General features: G+C 38.1%; 1 protein-coding gene across 1 annotated transcript; it reads left to right on the top strand.

Moving 5' to 3' along the window:
- Positions 1–1,845: 1,845 nt before the first annotated feature.
- On the top strand, positions 1,846–11,854 carry LOC122558547 (matrix metalloproteinase-15-like). Its single transcript, XM_043707255.1, has 3 exons — positions 1,846–1,997; positions 2,458–2,573; positions 6,236–11,854. The coding sequence occupies exons 1-3, from the start codon at positions 1,876–1,878 to the stop codon at positions 6,667–6,669; spliced, it is 672 nt and encodes a 223-aa protein (XP_043563190.1). The 5' UTR covers positions 1,846–1,875; the 3' UTR covers positions 6,670–11,854.
- Positions 11,855–13,128: the final 1,274 nt, after the last annotated feature.

Genomic DNA, 13,128 nt, shown 5'->3' with positions numbered 1-13,128 from the left:
TGGATGTAGTATACTTGAATTTTCAGAATGCTTTTGTTGATGGCCCCCACATAAAGTTGGTTAGCAAAGTTAAAGCATATGGGAATCTGAGCTAATGTAGTGGCATGGATTAAGGATTTGATAACAGACAGAAAACAGGGTCAGCATAAATGCGTCATTCTTGTGTTGGCAGATTGATTATTGTGGTCCCACAAGAATCAGCACATGTGCCCCATATTCATAATATATATCAATGATTTGGACATACAGACCAAATGAAATATTTCCACATTTGCAATTGATACAAAGCTAAGCAGGAATGTATATTGTGAGGAAGGTGTAAAGGATTTCATGTGGATTGAACAGGCTCAGTGAATGGGCAGAAAACATGGAAAAATGTGAGGTTATCCATTTTGGTAAGAGAAACAAATTTGCAGATTATTTCTTAACTAGCGAGAGGTTGGAAATTGTAAATGTAGCATACAAAGGGACTGGGTATCCTTGTTAATAAGTCAAAGAAAGCTAGTATGCAGGTGCAATATTCAATTAGGAAGGTTATGGAATGTTAGCCTTTGTCACAAGAGGATTTGAGCACAGAAGTAGCGAAGTACTCCTTCAGTTGTATAACAGCTTGGTTAGATTGCAGCTGGAGTACTATGTTGACAAGATCTACCCACTAAAGCTCTGGATCCTCATGTCTATGAGTATCTCTTGTACAGATGCAAAGGAGAGTTATAACACCTATGAAAGGACAACATGTGACCATTGAGCAAGCCACTTAACTTATGAAGATGCAATTCGGGTGTCTCAATAAATCTGATGGATTCTTTAAGTCAGGGCTGGCAGCCCTTTAAATCTGCCATGATGCCATCTGATGCTGACTTTTCCAGTTGACTGGGATAAAACTGTCATGATTGAGTTTAAGCAGAGACTTACAGGAAGGTAGCACATCTCTTTGAATATAGTGAAAAACAGATCCCCTCATTTGCTCCAAGGCAAGTGCAGAACTGACTACAGATATACTTACTAGCATGTTGGCACATGTAGGCAGTTGGTTTCACTGAGTGACGATCACTTGGTATGTCTTTTATGTAGCATCCTGATAGCATAGTATACTTCTGAAGCTCTGAAACATTCCTCAGTCTTCCAAGTTACTGCGCCATTATACCTCCTGTAACAACCTAATAGAAACTTAGGACTCCCCCCACCCCTGGCTCTGATTTTCTGCTATTCAAGGCCCTTTGACCTTTGTCTGTAGATATACATATATGTGAATACCAGGTAGATATTAGAATACCTCTCACACAACACGAATTGCTTCAGATACTCCTCAACTTGTCCCAAACATTTCAGCAAGGATATTTCATTTGGGAAACTAGTTTCAGTGATGGTGCTGGGGATGACATTTTTTATATAAATGCCAGAAGAAACAAATGGGCCAAAATTGCTTCAAAATTGTTGTATTAACCATGGTGCTCATTCTGTGTGCACATTGGTAGAAACCCATTTATGCCAGTGCTCTTCTTAGATTGTTGTGGACTTGTGCTGGATGTTTCCTCCTGATTTCTTTTTCTTCATTAGAATTGCAATAATATAGTTGCAGAGTAGGAAATTTACCCAAGGAAATTCCTGACACCAGTGTTTTAGGTAGGATCTACCTATATCTGTAACAATATCCACCTTACACAAAATGGTTAGAAACTGATGACACAGCTTATTCAGGATGTAAGATGTCACCCATTAAATTTCTAAGTTTGAAAATAAAGATATTTTTATGGCAGCATAAGAATAATATGTCTTGAGGTTTCAATGTTTTATAGAATTCAAATTAGGTTAAAAGGTTAATAGTATTCTTTTTCATTTCCAGGTGACAAATTCTGGCTGTTCAATGAAGCGATGTTGGAGCCAGGGTACCCTCGTCATCTGATGGAACTTGGTGCTGGAATGCCTCATGACAGGATTGATGCAGCTATTTGGTGGGAAATCACTGGTCAGACATACTTCTTCAGAGGTGACAGGTTTGTTTTGAGTTTCATGCCATTTTACATTTAGATATTCGTGTGGGATTGCAGAAGAGAGCTCTGGCCTTAGTGTTAGAATTGCAACGATCTTCACTTCTCTAACTGTACTGCAAAGACATTTTACTTCCATAATAACAAAAAAATGTTTTCAGGCCATTACTGACTGTGATCTGGCACAGATTCTGCACTGGAAGTATTCAATAACATATCCCTGCCCAATGCACTTCAAAAAGTATTTTGTATAAATATGTCTACTCATATTTCATTTGAGTTATTTGCTGCCTTGAATTTAATTACCTGACCTGGTCCATTGACCTTGTATGGCCTTTGATGTAGAGTTACCTACCCAGACTTAATATCCCTTATGTAGACAATAATGTGAGTTTAAGAGAGACTGATTTGTCTTTTATGGTGTTGCTTAACACTGGATATTGATTAGACTTTCTGATCATTTCAGATACTGGCGCTTCAGTGAAGAGAGGAGAGCAGTAGATAATGGCTATCCAAAGCCTATCAGTGTTTGGAAAGGAGTCCCACCTTCACCAAAGGGGGCCTTCCTTACTGATGATGGAGGTAAGCAAAATCTCCATTTGGAGAATTATAAGAAAATAGCAAGCCCGGTTAAGTGGAAATTGCTGAGCACATTGAATGCTGGAAATTGCTTCTATTTGATAAATGAAAAGAAATTGCATTTAACTTCAGGTAATGGCTATACTGTTGTATGATGTGAACATGAAACATCATTTTTTATAAAGAGTGCAAGGTCAATAATAGTATAACACATAATGGAAAAAATAGTCACTTAGGGCAGAATCTAATGAGGTCTGAGTGATGTGGACTACAGCAGGCTGTGTGGTAGTATCAGGCATCACGCGCACTGAGGCCCATCTCAAAGGTTGAGAAAGTCTTGCTCAATCTTCTATGATTTTCAGAAGCAGCATAGCAAGATTCTTAAAAGGCAGTGGCGTGATGCCAGTTGATGGCCATTATTGTTAAACATCTTGTTAATGCCACAAATCACTCTATTACTGTTCAAACTCTCGTCTAACCAAATAAGCAAAACATTGGAAAACTCAACAAGAAGACCAGAATGAGCACCTGGCAGATGTAATTTGCCCCTTGCCCTGAACCATTGTTGGGAACCGTACTCCAATATCCTAGGGCATTCTCCATGAGCATTAGCCACATTTTTGAAAAAACAATTCATCGGATGTAGGCTTTGCTGGCAGGGCCAGCATATATTACTCATCACTACTGGCTTTTGAGAAAGTAGTAGTGAGTTGTCTTCTTAAACCTCAGCAGTTGATCTTTTGTAGATAAACACATATTGTGTTATTGGGGGGGTGTTCCAGGATTTTAGCCGAGCAACATTGAAGGAATGGTGATATACATCCAACGCAGGATGGTGAGTTTCTTGGGGAACTTGCAGGTGGTGGTGTTCTACTGTAACTTGCCCTAGATGGCTGTGGTCATGGATTTGGAAGGTGCTGTGTAATGAACCTTAATGAATTACTGCAGTGTGTCTTGTAGGTGGTACACACTGTTGCTACTGAGTGTTGGTAGTTGGAGGAAGTGAATGGTTGTGGTGTCAGTCAAGTGAGCTGCTTTGTCCTGGATGGTGTCAAGCTTCTTGAGTTTTGTTGGAGCTGCATTCATCCAGGTAAGTGGGGAGTATTCCATCACACTTCTTTTTTTAATTCATTCACAGGATGAGGGCATCACTGGCTAGGCCAGGATTTATTGCCCATCCCTAATTGCCCAGAGGGCAGTTAAGAGTCAACCACATTGCTGTGGGTCTGGAGACACATGTAGGCCAGACCAGGTAAGGATGGCAGTTTCCTTCCTTAAAGGATATTAGTGAACCAGATGGATTTTTCCATCATTAACAATGGATTCATGGTCATCATTAGACTCTAATTCCAGATTTTTATTGAATTCCAACATCTGACAACATCTGGAATTTGAACCTAGGTCCCCAGAACATTACCTGGGCTTCTGGATTAACAGGCAAGAAATAGTACCACTAGGCAATAGCCTTCCCCATTTGTGATTTGTGTCTTGTAGATGGTGGACAGATGCACCCCATGTCCACAGACTTCGACATTGGACATGTGCCAACCCATAAGGACCCTCATGGCACATCTCCGATTCACTTACATGTGGCTTCTGCACCTTTGCTCTTCAATTCTGTATCGCAGTCCGCAATCATTTTAATGCTACAGCAAGGACACTGTGCACTCAGGGGCATGTGCCCAGATCATGAACTGGGCCAGGCTGCATCTCTTGGCTCTTAGCTTGCTCTTATAGTGCTTACTCAGTCTGAACATACCTGGGTGTTCATTGCGTTCCTGCCTTGCATCACCTTTTCTTGCTTTTTTATGCTTTGCCCACTCAGACATTGATACTAGGCTCACAGAACAGCTGTCTTGCCTTGTCATTTTGTGCAGTCGCAAAACTAGGACGCTTGTCATTGTTACCAGCGGACCTTAGCCAAGTCAAAGAGGATCATCTTCACTCTGGGGTCCTGGAACAACAAAGGGCAGCCTCCAATGCCAATTCAGGACCTTCTTAGGATGGTCAAAGTCAGGATCTCATCAGGGTGAGGAGCTACATATCATGCAGCACTCCACCTGTCTTGATTCTTTCTTTTCTACTGTGGCTGTTCCCTCCGGGAATGAAAGAGGAAGGCTGGTAAGGGGAGATAAAATTTGTTGGATCAGCTATGACATTTGGTAAGCCAGTTAGCTCAGTTGACGTGATAGCTAGTTTGCAATGCAGCATGTCACCAGCAGCAAGGGTTCAATTTTTCTAGTAGCTGAGGTTGCCATGAAGGTCCCTGCCTTCCCAATGTTGCCCCTTGCCTGAGCTGTGGTGACCCACAGGTTAAACCCACCACCAATTGTCTCTGTCTAATGAAAGAGTGAACCTATTGATCTTCTGGGACTACAGTGACTGCACATTTGATGCAGATGGAGAGTTGGTCCAAGAGAGTGTATAAGCAGTGTAGAAGGCGTGCAGGGCTAGTGGTGTTGGAGATTGGGATAGGTGAGAACAGGTGAGGGAAGATGTTGACAGTAGTGAGAGTAGTAGTTCATGAACCTTGGTGGGAAGTGAGTGCAGTAGTAATAATAGAGTAAGTGTGAATCATTGGAAAGGAGATGCTGAGCCTAATCTTGGTGGAGTGGCAAAGAACATTGATCTTTTTTTAGTGCTGGGCATTCTTCCAAACATCTTTAACCTGGATGACAATCCCGAACCGAGCTGGCATTGCCTGATATTGTGACTATCACTATTGGTCCTGGGGTGGGAAAGGAAGTTCTATGTCAGCACCATCCCACCCTGCACAGCCTACAGGACCCTGCCAACAAAGTGAGCTGTCAATTTCCCCCTGTCTTCTATGCAAAGAGCAAATGTCAGGAACCATACAGGCAGTCCGGGACTGAATGCTTGACTGGGTGCACAACAGGTCTGTATGATGGCATGGGTACAAAGGATGTCAGTGAATTCTACTGGTGAGTAGCGAGTTGTTCTAGGAATGGGTTATGGTAAGATGGGGCAGAAATTGGACAAGAGAGGCTCCATACGGGCAGGATTGGTAATTAATTAGGAGAGTTTGTTAGGATAGAGTGAGAGAAAGCACTAAGCTTCACAGCGACAGATCCTCTTAAAAAAAATTGATGCAACTTGGACTTAGCCAAAAAGATTCAGCTATTAGTTACTGCTTTATAATGAGTTTTCTATGCCCAAGTACAGTATGGACTCTTCTGTTACTCTGAATAACCCTTAGTGCTTGCTGCTTTTCATTATGACCCAGTTAACTGGTCTTGCTACCTATTGTAATTCACGTATTTGCACTCACAAATCTTTTACTCTTCAGTCCTATATACATTTTTGTTTTACAAGTAATATGTGCCCTCTTTACTTACAAAAATTAAAATATCTCCATTATGTGTTGAAATTAAATTGCCATGTCCAATGAAATGCAATGTCCATTCTGTGAATTCTTTTATGGAGTCATGTAAATTTTTGCAGCCCTCCTCAGTATTGACTAAGCATCACTGTCCCAAATTGATGTCATCTAAAAATGTAATGTTTTCATCTTGTGTTCAAATTGTCAATAACATAATGATCATCAATACATAAAGTATCTATCAAGTAAAAATGTTGAATGAACTAATTATGTGGTACTTTTCTTGCAATGTCATTTCTAAAGCTATTTATATTTTGATTGACAGCTTACACGCATTTTTACAAAGGTACCAAATACTGGAAGTTTAATAACCAGTTGCTGAGAACAGAACCTGGTTATCCAAAATCCATTCTTCGTGACTGGATGGGATGCCATCAGGATGTTGAACCTGGTTTTGATGAAAAGGAGCCTAATTTTGATATTGATGATTTTGATGATGCTAATGATATTGATGATGAGGATGATGAAGAAGATGAGACAACGGAAGAGAAGGAAAAAGAGAGAGAAGAAGAGGTGGATATCCATATTAACATCCCCGTAGATGACTATACCAGAACAATGAATATAGTAATTGTCATTGTTCCACTAATTCTGCTGCTCTGCATTTTGGGATTGATCTATGCCATACTCCAGCTGCAGAAGAAAGGCACACCAAGACTCCTGCTGTACTGTAAACGGTCAATGCAGGAATGGGTTTGACTCTCTCATTGATGCTGTTACTAGATGGCTCGCAGTTGGGTCACAGTCATTGAGTCCAGGTGACATTACTTCTCAATTTTGTTGTTTTATTTTATACAGTCCTGCTCAATGATGTTAAATAAGGCATTAACATAAGAAACATAGAGAATTTGGGGTATTTTGAGATGGTGCCAGTATTATCGGGTTAAAAGAATTTGTGATGTGGTTCCAAGGAATGCTTTCCATTGCTCTTTATCTCCAAACCCTTAAATTGTGCTGAGTGGGATGGTACAAAGGTTTGAAGCCTGGCCTGAGAAGGCTTCCAAGAGGAGTTTCACTGGCTAGAAATGATGAACTACAAGGCTTGAAATAACTAATACCATATGTGCACATTATTCATTAGGATTAATTCATAAATATTTTTTATCTAATCCCATTGCTTTAGTCCTCTGAAAAAATCGCCACTCCTTAACTGAAAGAAGATTTTCTGAATATTGGCTAGGATCATCATGATTTGGTGATGGGACAACTGCTGATAACTACAGTGAGTCTTAGAAAAATCATACATTCATTGGAGCAGGTACAAAAAAATTGCCTTGTTTCTTCATACCTTAGACTTATTGCAGTTACACTAATTACATTCAGTGAGCTTCAATAATACAGCTGTGTAATTGGGAGATATCTGCTATTCCATTGTATCTTTGTAAGTTACTTACTGTAACTTACTACAAACACTTGGAAATTGCCATTTACTCTCCTATTACTTGGGCCTAGCTGATTCAATGGGATGTCCTGTCAACATTATGATTCTAATGTGGTCACACTTGTTCTACGTACTGAAGGTCATTTCAACTCACTTTAGTAGAGGACCAAAGAACTTTATCAATTTGTTTTTAAAGCTTTGCACTTGTGCCTTTCCGATAGGTTTGGTTGTTGCTGCCATAAAAGCATCACAAAAATAGTTTACCAGAAGTCCTGGCTTACCTTCTTAGGCTGAAAGCAGGGTCTCCTTGACAGTAACCTTACTCTGGGCTGGAATCTAGAGGCTGATGCCTGCTGATTGCAGATTTCTTTCTCCTGGCCGAAAACTAAAACCTGCTGATTACAGTCATTCTTATCAAGCTAGATCAAGATAGAGTTCTAACTGGATAGAGGTAACTGTTAAAAATTCCCATTATGGATCATTTATATTCTGAAAGCTATAGAATATATTGTACATAAAGAGTGATGATATCCTTGTTAGCACTTCGAATCTATTAAACAACCTGTCCCTGGATTGGAGTTAGAATTGTAATTGAATGGAGATAGTCAATTAGTGGAGGAAATTGCATGAGGATAATTTGACATCAAATGGCTTTGATTTAAGAAGAATGTTGTATGTCAGCATGTAATGGATGTCTAAAGTATGGGGTCATCACTTTTTGCCAAGTACATAATTCAACTTTGGAAGAATTCACATTTGCAGCCTTTAGTTTAACAAATGCTAGAAGATCGTCAAGGTTGCCCTCAAATACAGCAAAACATAACTTTCACTTTTAACTTTTTATGAACTGCAGGAAGTTTTATGATGTGTTATTTCTTCATTATTTATCCATAATTCCCTCAATGAGAGGGAATTGATTGCACCACCTGATGGAGACCCCTAATGAAATTATGGAGAAGCATGGGGTCAGGTTAGGCGTATCATTAACAGAATCAAACTCTACCTCTTCTTCTCCTCCAAAGACTATTGATACAATTTCTATCTGCCAGTCCAGTAGAAAGAGTTGGGTGGTCTAAATGTTCCTCCACTAGTATTTCAGTAAATCTGAAATCTTTTCAGCAGCTGATGATTCCCAAATGTCCATTAATCTCTGTAATTGCACATCAGTCTAAATGAGACTCTATAGAACTTTGTCGCATTTCTCATTCTCAGTTATTAAGACTACCTCTACATTGCTACACCTCTTCCACCTTCACCTCATGTTCTTGTTTCCATCTTGAACTTATTCAGAACTCTATGGTTCTCATCCTGCACGCAAAAATTCTTCAGTTGCATCATTCCAGTCTTTTCTAAACTCTGTTGGTTTACTACACTCCAAGAATACTGACTTCAAGATTCTAATGCTTTACCTGGAATCCATAGCTCCCTCCCACATTTCCTCCATCCATTTACCCAAACACAGTTAACTCCAACTTCTTGTTTTCTGTGACTTTAAATACATTGGGCACACTTTCAGCTGTGATGCTCTCTGCCTGTTCTCCTACTACCTCTTGTTTTGCCTTCCAAACCTCTGAAACACATACTGTTTTATTGTGCACTTTCTCTTAGATACATTTCATCTTTCCTTTCTACTGTTCACATTTTCCAATGTCAAACACTTGTATTTTTTTCTTTTCATGAGGATCATTAAAAAATGTAATTAATTGTTGTGTTAACTAGACTTCCAGAAGGTTTTGATAGAGTGATGTCCAAGAATCTGGAACAAATTGATGAAAGTTAATGTAAAACCTGGAAATGGTTAAGAAAGTGATTGGTGGTTAGGAAGCAGCATTCACTTGTTGACTTTTATTGAGTACACCAGTGGGGTGGATAGTGGACAGAAAAATTACTGTGCTGTATAGCCAATAAGTTCTGTACGGGAATTCCTTTTGTTTCAAGTAAGCCACAGCACTTTGGCTGTCGAAATCTAAAAGTTAATACATCAAAAATGAAAAAAACTCCTAAATCAGGTGGTGCAATCAATATTAGTGAGGTAGTCAAGAAACTAAAGAATGAGTTAGTTATATCTTTAAGTGGTAATAGGAGTAATGGTAAATGTAAATTATTGCACATCAGAAGGGAAATGATTGATAAACCATGAATTATTTTGGCACACATGAGGGTAAAACCAGAAGAAACTTATGGTTGTCTCTCAAGTTGACATTTGAAGTTAAATAATATTAGAGCAGTTGCAAGTTTGAGCTACATACAGCATACATAAGTTTGAAAAAAGAATTAATCTATTAAACGCTAGTGTTTCTTAAAAAGACATTTGAGTCCCCTCGGTGGTGCATAGAAGATTCTTGAAGCATGTAGCCTAATGCTGGAGAAATATAGTTATAAGGGAACCCTATAGAAACATTATTTCTTCCACCATGACAGGAAATGACTGAACGGTTAGCTTAAGGACAATATAGAATGATAAAGTTTGGATCTTTACCAAGTTAGACTTACAAAAGGGAAACAATACACAGATGCAATCTATCGAATGGTAAATTTAGGTCTAATGTCTGAAAGTTCTTTTGTAGAATAATCAATATTTGAAATAGATTTCTAGGCAAGGCAGCCAAAAATTTGAAATCATTAAGAGACAATTGAAAGACGTGATTAGGATTGCAGATATTCCTGTATGCACTTCTGTAATGTTTCTGGAATCCCACATTTCAATTCTGAGCCAGCCAGTCACATGTTGCATTTTGTCATAAGATGTAGGGAGACCAAAGGAAGATTTATTATTTCTTGGATAATGACCCGAAGCTGTGGATTTTTACAGGATCACAGCTTATGTTTGAGGGTTGTTCAGACTGTCCACTCAAAACTTTGATTGTCTGATCCAAAGCAAATGGGTGGCAATTCTGAGCAGGACATAATGAGATCACACTGGGTCTGTATTTCACACTGCACATTACTTTAAGTATTTATAAAAGGTGGGAACATCTAACAGCCTTTCTCTTCATTCTAACCTAATTGTTACAGGTTGCAGTTTAAAGTTTAAAACTTTCAGGATCACAGCTTAAATGCTCAATTAGAATCAGAATTATTTTTTGAAGGGTAGCTCTTTAATCAGTCCATAATGATGTTGTGATTTCAAGGTATCTTGTGAAATTGGTGCTACTTTCTAGTAATGGGAAGGTATTCAACAGTGACTTCATCAGGGTATCACAATGTGATCTGGGCAGCTAACAGTGTATATTGTACATAGTACAACCAGGCAGTCACATATTAGATTTGTATTGCGGGTATTTACAAAACAATAATAACAAATTAAATATGGGAGCATTACCACTGAACTGTTTTTGTTGTCCGATACTGGCTTCTGCACTTGTGTAAATCAGCCACTACAGTGATGGTATCCAAACATTGCTAAGCTGCAATAATGACTATCACTTAACGTTCCTAAAAATCATGCAGTTTTGAAACAAATGTTATACATATGGTTATACTTTAGCTTCATGTATTTAGAGTTTCTGATGTTCATTTTTAAATCGGTTCATGCTGGGCGTGTGTTAAAATTAAATGCCACAAATGAAACTCTCCGCTTTTGCAATGACTAGTCAGTTGATCCTTTCACATTTTGTGAGAATGCAAAGTGACACAACGTGTATCTGCACATCCATAACACCTGAATAAGAAATCATTCTTATCTATAATAAAATGTTTGGACAATAAATTGCAATTGTGGTTCACAGCAAAATAAGTATCCAGAAACAGGATTGTGTCGTTTCTGATCTGAAATTTAAAATCTTACACATTTCATAGAACAGCATGCCATAAAGCAAGGCATAAAACAATTGATATTCACGATTTGCCCATAATGATTTCTGCTCTGTTACAAATAGAATACTTTCATATACTTTTCAGGCTAAAATTGGCACAGGAAATATAACTACTCAGAAGTAAGATAATACAGTGAATTAATTGCAATGCACTACTTGACTTACACAAAATGTCAAATTGTTCAAAAAATTATAAGTCCTGTATAGTTTTTCAGAATCTTTCAGTTTAGTTTTTGATAATTTTGTTTGCTTAAAAATTAAACGTACAGGGCACTAAAGTACAGAGAGGCTCCACTGTGCCATCTTTATTTCCAGATCAGGAAATCTCAACTTTTGCTACTGAAGTCCAACTCTTATGTTATAAGAAAATAAATGGACATCTTGTAACTCAACACAAGTATTTATGTGTATGAAAATGAGTTAATAATTAAGTGTTTAAGTAAGTTTCTTACTCTTGTTTTACTTACTTAATATGAACGGAAGATTGACTGCAAAATGTCCAGTGGAGCACTGGGAGAGGATTGCATTGAATGAAGTTAGAAACTAAAGATAAGTGAAAAATGAACCAAGATATCCTGTCAACAAGGTGAAGCCATCTCTCACCCAGTCATTAAGTGCACTTATTACACAGATGATTTTAAAAATGATTTTGTATTAAATGCAATTTTATATATTTACTACCATCTAGTCTCACTAACGCAGGGTATTACCTGAACAAGACTGCCAACACTTGCATGACTGATGCAAAAAGGAAGCTCTTCTTTCATGGCTCTATTTTCACTGCTAATTATTTATTTATCAAATGAATTTAGGAAATTATTATCTTTTTGATTCCCATGATAACCTTAATGTATTCTTTATTGGCAAGTTCTAATGGATCTCTGTACGAGTCACATAACCCTTCCCAATCATGTGAAGCATAACAACTTCCCCTGACCTGATCTGATGCCACCAGTATTCACTAAGCTGATTGGTTTTGCATCACTCATCCAAAATGCAGAATAACACAGATTGATCATCTCTAACCTCGAAGTGTGAAACATTGTTGTTAAAGAGGGTAGCAAAACTGAACCTTTGGCCAGCAGCTAAATCCTTTTTAATTTAAGATTTTCTTCTATTCATTCATGGGACCTAGACATCGAAGACTTTGGTAGCATAGTGGTAATGTTTGTACCTCTAGATCTGAAGACCCAGGTTCATGTCCTTGCTCCAGTGGTGTGTAATAACATCTCTGAACAGGTTGATAAGAAAATATCTAAAAAAGTTGAAGAGAGCGCATTTCTATCTTGCTTCATCTTTTGAGTTTGAAAAGGCAGCCTGCTGTTCTTCTCAGCATTTTTCCCTTGCCCTTAATTGAAAGGAAAGGTTGCCTGCTGACCAATACTTGGCTAATTTAAGAAAATTGAGTGAGTGTTTTCCACAAGGTGTAGGATTGAGGTTTGCATTGGGGTTCCAAAGCCAATGGGAAAAAGTATTCCCAATAATTCAAGTCAATAATTATTCCATTAGAAACTCATCAATTAGGTGGATTTATATTGCAAGTGGTGTTTGAGTAGCAAGCCCTCGGTCTCTGATGAGTGTTATCTTTAATATTTAATGGCATAAAGGGTTTTTTATTAAATATTTTTATTGAAATTTTTTTCTTTACAAAATTAAAAAGTTACAAAAATATGAAAATGTCGCATCATACATCAAAAACAATAATAAACCAACTACTATACTACTCAACAAAATAAATCAACACTACGTTTATTCCAAAACAATAAACAAAAAATAACGTCACTGAGCACAACCACACCATAGCTTCAGTTATTAAACCAACATTTGTTCTAAATTCTTCCTCTCATGGAATTAAGTTTATCAGACCAAACCATCATGGCTAAACAAAAGCCCAAATCAAAATGATGAACAGATCTGCTTCCAAATAATTCAAAAAGGGCTGCCATATCTTGTAAAGGTTGT

The sequence above is a fragment of the Chiloscyllium plagiosum genome, chromosome 17 (genome assembly GCF_004010195.1).
Source record: "Chiloscyllium plagiosum isolate BGI_BamShark_2017 chromosome 17, ASM401019v2, whole genome shotgun sequence".
Lineage (NCBI taxonomy): Eukaryota > Metazoa > Chordata > Chondrichthyes > Orectolobiformes > Hemiscylliidae > Chiloscyllium > Chiloscyllium plagiosum.
Note: the sequence above shows the minus strand (reverse complement) of the source record. Positions and strands in the feature narration are given on the sequence as shown.